The sequence below is a fragment of the Panthera tigris genome, chromosome F3 (assembly GCF_018350195.1).
Source record: "Panthera tigris isolate Pti1 chromosome F3, P.tigris_Pti1_mat1.1, whole genome shotgun sequence".
Classification (NCBI taxonomy): domain Eukaryota; kingdom Metazoa; phylum Chordata; class Mammalia; order Carnivora; family Felidae; genus Panthera; species Panthera tigris.
The window spans coordinates 53,485,233-53,497,538 of record NC_056678.1 but is presented as its reverse complement, the minus strand read 5'-3'; the positions used below and the strand labels follow the sequence as shown (position 1 = coordinate 53,497,538).

General features: G+C 38.7%; 1 protein-coding gene across 1 annotated transcript in view; it reads right to left on the bottom strand.

Moving 5' to 3' along the window:
• The window catches only part of KCTD3 (potassium channel tetramerization domain containing 3), a 53,671-nt gene extending 41,927 nt beyond the window's left edge, over positions 1 to 11,744 (bottom strand). Inside the window, exons 1-6 of the mRNA XM_042975989.1 lie at positions 11,628 to 11,744; positions 7,260 to 7,313; positions 6,951 to 6,996; positions 5,265 to 5,338; positions 769 to 827; positions 411 to 491 (exon numbers count right to left, since the gene is read on the bottom strand). Coding sequence (XP_042831923.1) covers positions 411 to 491; positions 769 to 827; positions 5,265 to 5,338; positions 6,951 to 6,996; positions 7,260 to 7,313; positions 11,628 to 11,710 — 397 coding nt within the window. The 5' untranslated portion in view covers positions 11,711 to 11,744. The remainder of the gene's footprint in view (positions 1 to 410; positions 492 to 768; positions 828 to 5,264; positions 5,339 to 6,950; positions 6,997 to 7,259; positions 7,314 to 11,627) is intronic.
• Between the last annotated feature and the right edge of the window lie 562 nt (positions 11,745 to 12,306).

The following is a 12,306-nucleotide window of genomic DNA, read 5'->3' as shown; positions in this document are numbered from 1 at the left end:
ACACTGGCCTATGCCTGCAGAGCTCCCCGGGTTCTACAGAAAGGACACTGACAGCCGGTGCTCTAACACGGGCTGGCAGGCTACGGGCCATGGCTGTTTACATCAATAAAGTTGTACTGGTTGCATCCGTTCATGTCCGCAGAGCGTACGACAGGGCTGAGTAGTTGCCATCCAGATCTTCTAGCCCACAAGCCTGTCTGGCTTTTTCCAGAAAAGAAAAAGTTTGGCACATCCCCACTCTAACATACAGTAGGACTTCTGTTAAAATTAAAGTTCTCAGCATTCCTAGTATATTTATACACGAGAAACTCAATAATCAAGAAAACAGATTTTCCTCTCTACATGCCTGTACTTGCCAAACGATGAAAAACCAAATTTTCTTAAAGACTAGCTAAACGAAGCAGAAGTACCTGGTGGAGGCAAGTAACCATGAAAAAGGACACTGCCGCAAGATGAGCGTTCCAGTTCTTCGCATAGGAGAAGCCTTCTTACTAAAAACATTTCAAAGCAAACTTGTCAAGAGTACATGCAAACAGAAAAATAGGACTCCATTTTTATTTTCTCTAGTTAAAGAGGATAAGGAAAGAAAAGGAAAATGTTTAAGTTAAATCAGTTGACAACCTCTTTTTACTATGAAAAACCACAAAAAGTAAGCACACTGAACCAGGTCATCAAAAAACAGGACCTGGTACAAAACATATTTCATTAGACAAGTTTACTACATGAAAAGTCACATCATAAAAACAAAATTATTAGGACAACACATACCTAATGGAGTGATTCCATAAAATTCTGCTTCATGCCTGAGAACATTAATACTTACTCCCCTACAAAAAAAAAAAAACAAAACACCAAACAAATGGTATAAATCCTCCAACACTGGCAACTTGGATTATCTGAAGCAGAGGGAAAAAGTACTACATTCTTAAAGTGAACAAATTCATAAGGCTTTAAAACTTATTCTTCTAATATCTTTAGTCATTTTAAAAGCTCTAAATAAAACAAAACAAAACAAACAAACAAAAAACAAAACGCATGCCAACGAAAACATTTTTTTACTTAAAAACCATTCCCGTGTAGATGAATTGGGTAACTGAGAAATTAGGGCTTCAGAGGGTTAATATGAATAAATTATCAAGAAATACCTAATAAGGCAAATAAGAGTAAGAATCATTCTTGTATGACATTTATTGCTTTTAAATTTTTATCATAATTATTTCTATATGTATTTTAACCTCCCCAATTATACTATAAAGATCCCTACTCCAGGCGCCTGGGTGGCTCAGCGTCCAGCTTTGGCTCAGGTCACGATCTCATGGTTTGAGTTTGAGCCCCATGTCTGGCTCTGTGCTGACAGCTCAGAGCCAGGAGCCTGCTTAGGATTCTATGTTTCCCTCTCTCTCTCTGCTCTTCCCCCGCTCTCCCTCTATCTCTCTCTCTCTCCAAAATAAATAACATTAAAAAAAACTTTCTTAAGATCCCTACAAGCGCATGATCCATCCATTTTCATATACCTTGCATAATGACTGTATATAATAATTATGTAATAAATATTTGTTGAACAAAGAAATTCAGATAAATGACTCTTCTGATCAGAAACCAAAAATAAAAATATAAAGAAAAAGTGGGGGGGGGGGGAGACTAGCCTTAAAAAGGGCTAAGCTTACTAGAAGATGTTATAGGACCATTAAATAATTTGAAAATAAAAAGTAAAAAGAACAGAAGATTAAGAGCTTACAATACTAATGATTCATTTTGACTTGCAGTTATAACTTGTCCTTACTTTAAAAATATTGCCTGGGAAGAAATAAGAGCAGCATCACTAAAAATTAAAAGGATAATAAAGGAATACTGTCAACAATTCTTTTCCCACAAATTTGATAACCAAGATGAAATGGACCAATTCTTTGAAAGGTATCATTTGCTGAAATTCACATAAGAAAAAAAGAGACAATCCGTATAGGCCTATACCTACTAAAGGAATTGAATCAAAACAGAAAGCAACAGACCCAGAAAGATTCACTAGTGAATTCTACCAAACATTTAAGTTAAGAAATCATACCAGTTCTCTATAATCTCTTTCAGAAGTTAGAAATAGGAATATTTCCCAACTCATTTTATAAGGCCAGTATTACCCTAATACCAAAACTAAGACACTATAAGAAGAGTACAGACCAGTATCTCTCATGAACATTGGTGCAAAAATTCTCAATAATGCCATAAGGCAAGAACTGTAATAAAGGCACACAGAAAACATACAACTGTTATTCACAGATGACATGGTTATCTATGTAGAAAATCCAAAAGTACAGACAAAAAACTCCTAGAACTAATAAACGATTATAGTAAGGTTGCAGGATACAAGGTTAGTATATAAAAGTCAATTGCTATGTACTAATAATGAATAGTGGAATTTAAAATTAAAAACATAATACCATTTACATTAGTACCACCAAAAACAATTATTTAGGTTTAAATCTAACAAAAAATATGTTAAGATCTATATGAAGCAAACTACGTAACTCTAATGAACAAAATCAAAGAACTAAGTAAATGGAATGATATTCCATGTTCATGGATTAGAAAATTCAGTTTTGTTAACATGTCAGTTCTTTACAACTTCATCTGAAATTCAATTAAATCCTAATCAAAATTCTAGCAAGTTATTTTATGGATATTGACAAACTGATTCTAGAGTTTCTATGGAGAGTGAAAAGACCCAGAATAGTCAACACAATATTGAGGGAGAATAAAATTGGAGGACTGCCAGTACTCAACCATGGCATTTACCATAAAGCGATAGTAATCAAAACAGTGTGATACTGGCGAAAGAAAAGGCAATCTGAAAAGCCTACCTACGGTATTATTCCAAGCATAAGACATTCTGGAAAAGGCAAAATTATGGAGATAATGAAAAGATCAACGGTTGCAGGGCGGGGGGGGGGGGGGGGGGGGGATCAACAGTCAGAGCACAAAAGATGAAGTTAGTGAAAATATTTTCTATGATATTAAAATGATGGACACGTGTCATTATACATTTGTCTAAACCCACAGAAAACACAAGACCTAGAGTTAACTATAATGTAAACTATGAACTTTGCGTGGTTATGATGTGTCAATGGAGGTTCACCCTTGGCATGAAAAGAAAAAATGTACCATTCTGGTAAGTGATGTTGATAATGGAGTAGGCTATGCATGTGTAGGAACAGGAGGTACATGAGAGATCTCTGTATCTTCCTCTTGATTTTGTTTTAAACCTAAAACCGCTCCAAAAAAGGTCTTTTAAACAATTCCTTGGGTTTAATAAACACGTACAACTGCAATGTTAAATTGCTTTTGTCAAATTGGTTGTGACTGGTTTAACATAAAAACAGTTAAACCTTTCTTTTCAAAACCATCTGTGTTAACAGCACAATAGTGCTGGCTAATTACGAGGTGGCTCAGGTCACAACAGTTCTTGAACCCAGTCTCCTGGGGAGGACAAGAAAACAAATATGGTAATTATAGCGCAGTGTGATAAGGGCAACAGAAGAATTTTATGGAAGGTAGAAAATTAGAATACAGTATTTTTTAAATTCCTTCCCATCTTCTTTTGAAAGGTACTACTACTTAGAGAATTTTAATTTGATAGGCCTCTTTAAATGAAGTAACATAGCAATTTATAAGAAGCGCAATCAATAAATACAGATATTTAATTCTTACTAATTCTGCCTTTACTGGGTTATCTAGCTGTGAACTAGTCACAAGAAATCGACCACAAGTAAATTTAGGCTTCTTTCATCAAATTCTATGAGTCAAGATAATTTTATTCAAGAAGTAGTTAGTAACTTATTTGCCACCTCCATGGACCAAAAAAAACCAAAAAGCTCCAACAAACTCTTTTATTGATTCAGTAAATATCTATTGAAAAGCTACAAAGTGACTATATGCAGTCTTTTTTGTTTTATATGCACTGTTTTAACACTGGAAAAATCACAGGAAACAAGAGACCAAAAGATTTTTGTCATCTTTAAGGAGCTCATATTCCAGTAAATATAAGCCAAAACTTACATAATATTATAAAGAAGCAGGTCAAATAAACAACCAGAATTTTTAAAATATTTTTTAGATTTTATTTTTAAGTAATCTCTATACCCAACATGGGGCTTGAACTCACAACCCTGAGATCAAGAGGCACATACTTCACCAACTGAGCCAGCCAGGCACCTCTAAACAATTGGAATTTTAAAAGCTGTGTCTAAAAAAGTATAAAGAGATCTTCAGTGACAGTTCACTAGGAATATAGGGAATAAAAGAATAATAAAGGCAAATTAGACTGTAAATTCTTAGTAGGAATCCAGATATTGGCAAAGTTAAAGTAACAGTTTAAATGGTCATTCGTTTATCTACAATCTATAAAACTCATGTACCAAACACAATGCTAGATCCTGGGACTATATAGGACAGTGCTTACCCTGTTGGAATTTAAAGTCAAACAGAAGATAGACTACTAAAAAAGCAAAATGTGTAAGAAATGTTGTGGTAATGGCAGGACAGGAAACTAGGAAGACCTATACTGAGTGGACATACCAGACATTATTGAAGAAGTCAGGACCAAGACCAAGACCACAAAGGGGCGCCTGGATGGCTCAGTCAGTTAAGCGTCCCGCTTTGGCGCAGGTCATGATCTCACGGTCCGGGAGTTCAACCCCTGCATCAGGTTCTATACTGACAGCTCAGAGCCTGGAACCTGCTTTGGATTCTGTGTCTTCCTCTGCCCCTCCCCCACTCGTTCTCTGTCTCTCTCTCTTTCAAAACTAAATAGTAAAAAAAAAAAAAAAAAAAAAAAAAAGACCAACACCACCAAGAGGTGAAACTGTTGAAACAAGAGAAATTAAGCAGGGGCAAGATCGTAGAGAGCCTTATGAAACAATAAACTCCCAAATCCCAGCCATTAATCCAAGAACATATTAAATAAGAGTTTTAAGTAGAGTAGCAACCAGATGACATTTGTATTTTTAGAAGATAAGTTTGGCTACAGTGTGAAAACTAATCGGAAGGAAGTAAGAATGCAGGCAGGAAACTGAATGGGAAGCTAGTGGAGGGGTCTAAAGGAAGAGATGATAGATACGACGGTGGCCTCTACCTGTGAGTTTAATTCTGCGGAAACTTTCAAGCAAAACAATTTGGGGATGGGGGCGGGGGAGAACTTTTTCGTTCCACAGAATATTCCAAAAACACAGACCTACCGGTAAGAATTTACTTTAAAAAGATACATTTCTTACCTTAAATCTAGTTCTTTTGTCCGAAGAAAATTTAAAATGGGTGCAAATGCTGCTGGATCTCGATCAATAAATATCTGTAAATGAAGAATTGTTTTATTTTCAAATTATAAATTCAACTAATTAATCTGTAGCACTAAGGGGACAAACACTAAATTATTTAAATACCGTATTTACTTGATCCCACTCTTAGATTTTAATGTTTCTAAAGTTAGAATGCAGTTTTAAATGTGTGCATTTAAGGTAGTATTGTCTCTTCACCCAAAAACCTATTATTTGATTGATAATATTTTAAATGTAGGAATACTGGCATCTATTTATTGATATTTTTGGTAAAAGTGACATACTTTTTATCTGAAATATTGTAGAAATCAGTAAATACTTCAAAACCATTATACATAAATAATACCTTCTTATGTTATCTTATCATTAATTACTGGTGACAATGACTGTGACTTATATAATTTGTGATTCATATGTGAATTAATGAAACAACAATGTACTTTAATAAAACACACAGGGTAATCAAGAAAAATAAATACTGCACATTACTATAAAAACTGGAAACGAATACTATTCTCATAGCATTTTTACATTCCATTATCTCAGTTTCCTCAAAAGCCAGGGATGGGGGATGATGACAAAACACATTTCTTAAATAACAAATACTGCACCACATACAGGGAAAAAAACAATGCTTTAGAAAATATGAAATAGGTAATTGATAACTTTCTACAGGAATGTATACCAACACTTTGGATACAGATTTTAAATCAATCATAAAAGTTCTAACCATAAAAATGAACACCTTTTAAAGCTTGCATTATTCAATTAGACAGAAAAATGATAGCTAGCAGTAAACCTCTTTATACTATGATTGATTATGTTTCTACAATAAACGAGGTTGTTCTCGCTACGTAAGCTCTTGCTTTTGTTTTTATCAGGACCAGTGAGAAGTTGGAGACACAACAGATTGGTGCAGATGTTGTTACTACTGATGTCTATAATCTCTCATGGACGTACGTGCTTTTGCTGCCTAATTTCATCTGCAAATCCCATCACAGCAAATAAGTACGTCTGGTCACTTTATTGCCTCCAAACAGAAAGCTATTTTAGCTTTTGTGAGTACTAGCCATTTCCTTTACATACCGTTGTGCACATTATAACTGTTTTTTAAGTGTATAAACTCGTATTTCTGTACTGCACCCTGATAGTTCTTTCCTTCCCTCATTTTGCCATTGCTGTACAGGTTCCTAAGGTTTTTCTCCAAAATAAAAAAATTGTAGGACTTAATTTGCAATATCTTACCATTCTAATTCAATATCAAAATGCTTTAGTATCCATATTCATCTAATTATTGCTAAAGTTTTAATTACTGATTAAAAGTATTTCCTCTCCTGACAATGTAAGCTCATATCATCCAATCTCTTTAATCATAAATACCTAAATTGCTATATGCAGTATTCCATTTTGAGTTCTATTAATTACAGAAACACTATATGTAACAAGAAATGAAACACTTTTTAAGTACATATACATCACTTTCATTTAGTGGTTATTAAAATATTAGCTTTTCTGTCTTCTTAGAGTCACTATATAATACAGAACAATCATTAGCATTATTATTAATTAATTATATTACTAATAAACATTTCAAGTTAGAAAGATATATCAGCATATTATACTCACAGCACCAGTTTCATCTCGCAGTGTTGAAATTCGTCCACTCAGCAAACTAGAAGAGTCATGATCAATAAGCAGTTAGTTCCTAAAAGCTGAGTATGAATAGAATGCCCTCATTTTTTATCAAATGTCCAAGACCAATACAAATGAATCATCCTATCTTCAAAATAAAATCAAAAATTTTAAATCTATTTTAAAAGTGAAGATTTTTACCCAAAAAATGAAAACATTAATTTAACCGGAAAAATAAAATTTTTTATTACTTTAATAATCAAGTTTTAAAAAAAAATGGTACTAAAGAATTATATAAAATACCTGGAAAAAAAAGAATCTGGAATCCACATAAGGGTTTGTCTTGAGGTACTAAATCTGCAATTAAAAATAATCTGGTATTATAAATGAGGACATGATTTGAAATCACAGTGTTAACCTGCTTCATATAATAATTTACAAGTTATTGCACAGCTATAGCTACATCAATTATGTACATTTATTATTTTAAAATCGTGCCAGTTTCAATTCAGAGCTAAGATTATTCAGAGAGTGCAACAAAAGTCACGGAATTTTTTTTATTTTTTATTTTAGAGAGAGAGTGTGTGTACAACCTGGGGGGGGGGGGGCGGGGGCGAAAGGAGAGGGGGAGGGAGGGAGAATCCCAAGCAGGCTCCATGCTCAGCAGGGAGTCCGATGCAGGGATCACCCTGGGATCCTGACTTGGTGACCTGAGCCAAAATCAAGAGTGAGACGCTCAACTGATTGAGTCACCCAGGTGCTCCCAAAATCAAATAACTAATTCGCTAACATATAATGCTTCTTAAAATACCACTTTCCAGCATGCCATCTGCTGAAGAATCAACAACAAGGCCATCACAACAAGTCCAAAATTCTCAACATTTATAATAACCTTCAAGTCCCATTCCATCTCTCCAACACAAGTGTATTCCCATCTAATAAGATAGTACTTCAATACCCCTGGACAATTCATGCTTACTCTCTCATTGGGTATCTACTCTACCTATATATTCTTTTTTACTTTCTGTTGCCATCACCATGTGTCCTCACACAGAAGACAGCCAAACAGACTTCTGCTTTTCTCCACATTCCTTGTCTAGCATTATGACTGTTCTAAAGCAGTTCCTGTGCCCATTAATCAGATTAAGAAAGGATCCAGGGAGTTCATTCAAGAAACCACGGCAAATTTTGCAAGTGTGTATCTTAGCAAAATCTTAAGAAAACATGAGGAGCAGATTACGGCTAGTCAAAGGAAACTGACTTGGCCAAATAAATAAAAGCAAATTCAGTAAATGGCAAACTGAAGGATACAAGGATCCACTGCCCCCCCCCACACACACACAAAATCACTATGTTCTTGAGGCTATCAAATTAACTCCAAATAAGGATCACTTATAACTTGTGATCCTTCATGCGCACTCATTATTCAGCAGACTGCCAGAGAACTCAAATTTTGTGTCACTTAGAAAATTACACAGGTCTGCTTAAAGTTGCATTAGCAGTTTCAATTAAAATCAGCAGTTTGGGATAGGATTAGTAATCTGAAATTTATGGGCAAAAGGATTAGATCCTCTCCCCCACCAATTTTCCACTTTTCAAACAAGAGGAAGACAAACGGGGGGGGGGACCCCACAGAACGTAAAAACCAGGTTTCAAGTCTGACGTCATAAAAATGACATTTGTAATTACATGCGGTGCCTGGGTGGCTCAGTCAGTTTCGCGTACAACTCTCGGGCTTCACCTCAGTCATGATCTCACCGTTTGTAGATCTAGCTCTACACTGGGCTCTGCACTGACAGCTTGGAGTCCGCTTGGGATTCTCTCGCTCCCTCTCTGCTCCTCCCCCCGTTCGTGCAGGTGTGCATGTACTCTCTCCCAAAAATAAACTTTAAAGAAAAAATAAATTAGCTACACTTTAAGGAAAAAAATAAAGTTACATGTGACAAGCATAATTTTCTGCAATATATATGAAAGCCTTATCTAATGGTTTTTAGCTCCTATCCACAGTGTGCCAAGAAAAGGGCCATGTCCAATCTGGTCTCAGCAGAAATGTTACTCAAGATTTTAGCATAATATCTACACTTATAGTTCTTGCTCTTTGCCTCCCTCTAAATTAACTTGGAAGCAATCTAATTAAAATTATTTATCCTTCAATGTTACTATGCCACCAACCCTTACATTTCCCATTTTTACTTCAAATTCCTTTATCAAACCTGTAAGGCTGGTACTATTATCATCACTTTACATTTTAGGAAAACTAAGCACTAAAAAATAATTTGCCCTAGGCTGCTGAGTGGTTACAGGGAAAGCCTGGGAACTGGAATCTGTATCTGCATGATTCCAAAGTCCTTTGTCCATAAGTTCCCCACTAGCAGATCCCAGACCTCTCTTGTGAGGCCTCAAATTGTACTCATTCATAACAGAATTAATCACAAATTGAGTCATATTAGGTTTCTTTCACTTCTTTAGGTTTTTTTTTTGGGGGGGGGGTTGGTAAATACTGTTAATTCTAAGTGAACCCTTTTCTTCTCTACTTCCTGAATTACCCACAGTGTTAAATAAATCATAAAAATTGCTCATTTCTATAATTCCTTTGAATATGTCCAATTTCATATCCTTCCTCTCTTCGGGGGGTGGAAAGGACCTCACCTATATAACATATGCTTCTCTGCTCACAGTATACCCTCCTTTTGAGTTTTACTCTATCACCTTGGAGCCTACCTCCATTCTTGCCACAGGTAGTTCTCCCAGGGGCAATTCCTCAACTTTATTGAGAATCAAATCAGGATTTTTTTTTTTCTTCACAATGGCTAAGGTGATTGTGTTAATCTGTTTTGTACAAGATACAGATGACTTCTGGATCCCTTCTAGCTCTAAACTGTTGCAAGAGTCTATGATTCAAAGTAACTCAAGAAAATAGCTTAGAACACTTGAAGTTGGATGTCCTATTTTCTATAGGCCATGTCATTACTTATTTTATAAACCATGTTATCCTAGCAAATCTATAAAGTTTATGCTGTTTTTTTTATTTAAATTCTCATTCCTATCTAACAACTTTCGTATGTCTTCTAAACTGTTCGATCCAATAATATATTTATCTTATTTTTGTATTCTTTGCTAATATCATCACTTAGAAAAACTTACACCCTGATAAAATCAAGTTTCATAAACAGTGAAATAAAATAAAGTGTTTCAGCTCCAAGATGGCTGCCTTTTATGATTAAAAAATTTAAACTCAATTCTACAGTCATTACCAAGAGTTCACTCATTATTAAACCATCCACTTTCAGCATGCAGTAAATAACACTACATGTAATTTTTATCGTAATAGTAATATCGTAATACTTTAGAATACCTGAAAAGAAACATCATCCACAATCTACAGCAATTAGGAACCAGTGCAGGTATTTTCAATGACTATAGTGCTATTCCTCAGCATTAACACACACTGCAGGTCGACTCTAGAGGGGGTATTCCTTTGCATCCATACGTTATCAAACCCGCAAAATTTCCATGTGATTTTAAGGGAAAAAACCCATTTCTTACATTAGGACACATGTCTTCTCCAGAAGACCAGTATCTATACAGAGCAATAATCTACCTCACACTGTTGAACGGTTTTGCATGGGGGGAGGGGGCGACCGGGAAAGAATGAAGAATTACTGATTCTTGTGTTGAATAAGTACACTTAGAATTAAACGTTTAGGATTAAAGTACGATACATTTTTATCCGTACGCTTCACAATGTTGTTTTGTATTTTTAAAAATATTAGTTACGTCCGGGATGTTGAAATCCTTTCATGTTCTCGAGCACTCTATCGTTCATCTCCTACCAAGCTTAAAACTCAACCACCCCTTCCTTCAAACAGAGCTGGCAAAGTCCCATTTTTGAGAAGAGTGACTCATAAGCCATACCGAATCCACAAATGATTTTCCCCCAAGAAAGCTTAATAGAAGTCACAGACAGGGAGTGGAAGGCAAGAGAGAGGATAAAGAGCTTTCAGTCTGTCTACTCTGAGTAGACAGTGCCAATATCCAAAGCTTCTCAGAACCAACTGTTAAAATTGCGGTTCCTGGACCCACTGCCCTGCAGGTTGAACAGATCCTTCAAAGCTATACACCCAGAAACTCTGAAAATAAATAACGTACTGCAACTCTACTGTACTCCATCCACCGAAATCCTTCGAGACTGCAAACACTCCTTAATTAGAAGGGGAAAAGAGCACAGTACTCTTTCTTACCCACGCCCACCGACACCTTGTTGACCGAAAAGGGAAGCAGGTTCATCTGCAAAAGCCAAACCACAAGGCCAGGCTTCTACAAAATAAATTCCTCAAATACACTCTAAGGTTAGGTAAGGAAGGCTTTTTAATGTTCCACTTGGCCTGATAGTTTAGAAAGGGGGAGGGACAAAGGTTGGCATTCTAGGAAGGCAGCCACGGGCACATGGACCCGGCTCGCTCTAATTCCAAGAGGCCCTCCTGCCTCTCCGTCCCCGGAGCAGAGACTTCAACTCGAGACCGCCGACATTCTTCCCGCCGGGAGGGCCCCCGCGTCACCCACCGGGCTCGGCTCCCACATTCGCCCAAGTCCCCGCCAACCTTGGCCTCGCCGTCCCCCTGCAGGCCGTCCGCCGCATGCCCGCTCCGAGGCCCTTCTCCGCGGACTCACCTGGTCCCCCCGACGTTCAGCTGCACGATCTCGCCACTGCCAGCCGCCGCCGCGGCGAAGCTGCCGCAGTGCCCTCCCGCCATCTCCGGAGGCTCCGGGCGCGCACGCCGCCCGCCGTCCCCGGCCGGGGCCGTCGAGCCCGCGGAAGGAGCCCGAGGAGGCGGCGGTGGCGGCGGGGGCGGCGGCGGCGGCGGCGGCGGGGGCGGCGGCTGCGGCAGGGCCAGCAGGGCGGCGGCGGCCGGAGGGCGGGAGGTGCCCGGAGCGTCCCCCACCTTCCCGGCGGCCGGGCCGAGCTCTCTCGCGGCCGCCTCTTCCCCTCCGCTCCCGCGGCGCGGGAGGGCGGCCTGGCCTCCACCTCTCGCGGCCTCCAGGCCGCAGGGCCGGCCCCGGTCTCTCCTAGTGCTCGGCTCCCGCCGCCGCCGCTGCCGCCACCGCTAAGGCGGCCGCTGCAGCCGCAACCTGCCTGGGAGAAGGGGTCGCCGCTGGGGACAAAATACCGCAGCGCTCACCGCTTCGCCCGCCGCTGCGGGGGAGGGGGGGGAGGAGGAGGAGGAAGGAAGGGCGGGGGAGGAGCTTCCCAACCCAGCGGGGCTGGCACTGAGGGAGTTAAGGGAATGTGCTCCTGGGCCGCCGCCCGTAGGCGCGGGTTTCCAGGTCTTTCCAAGCGCCCCCCACCCCC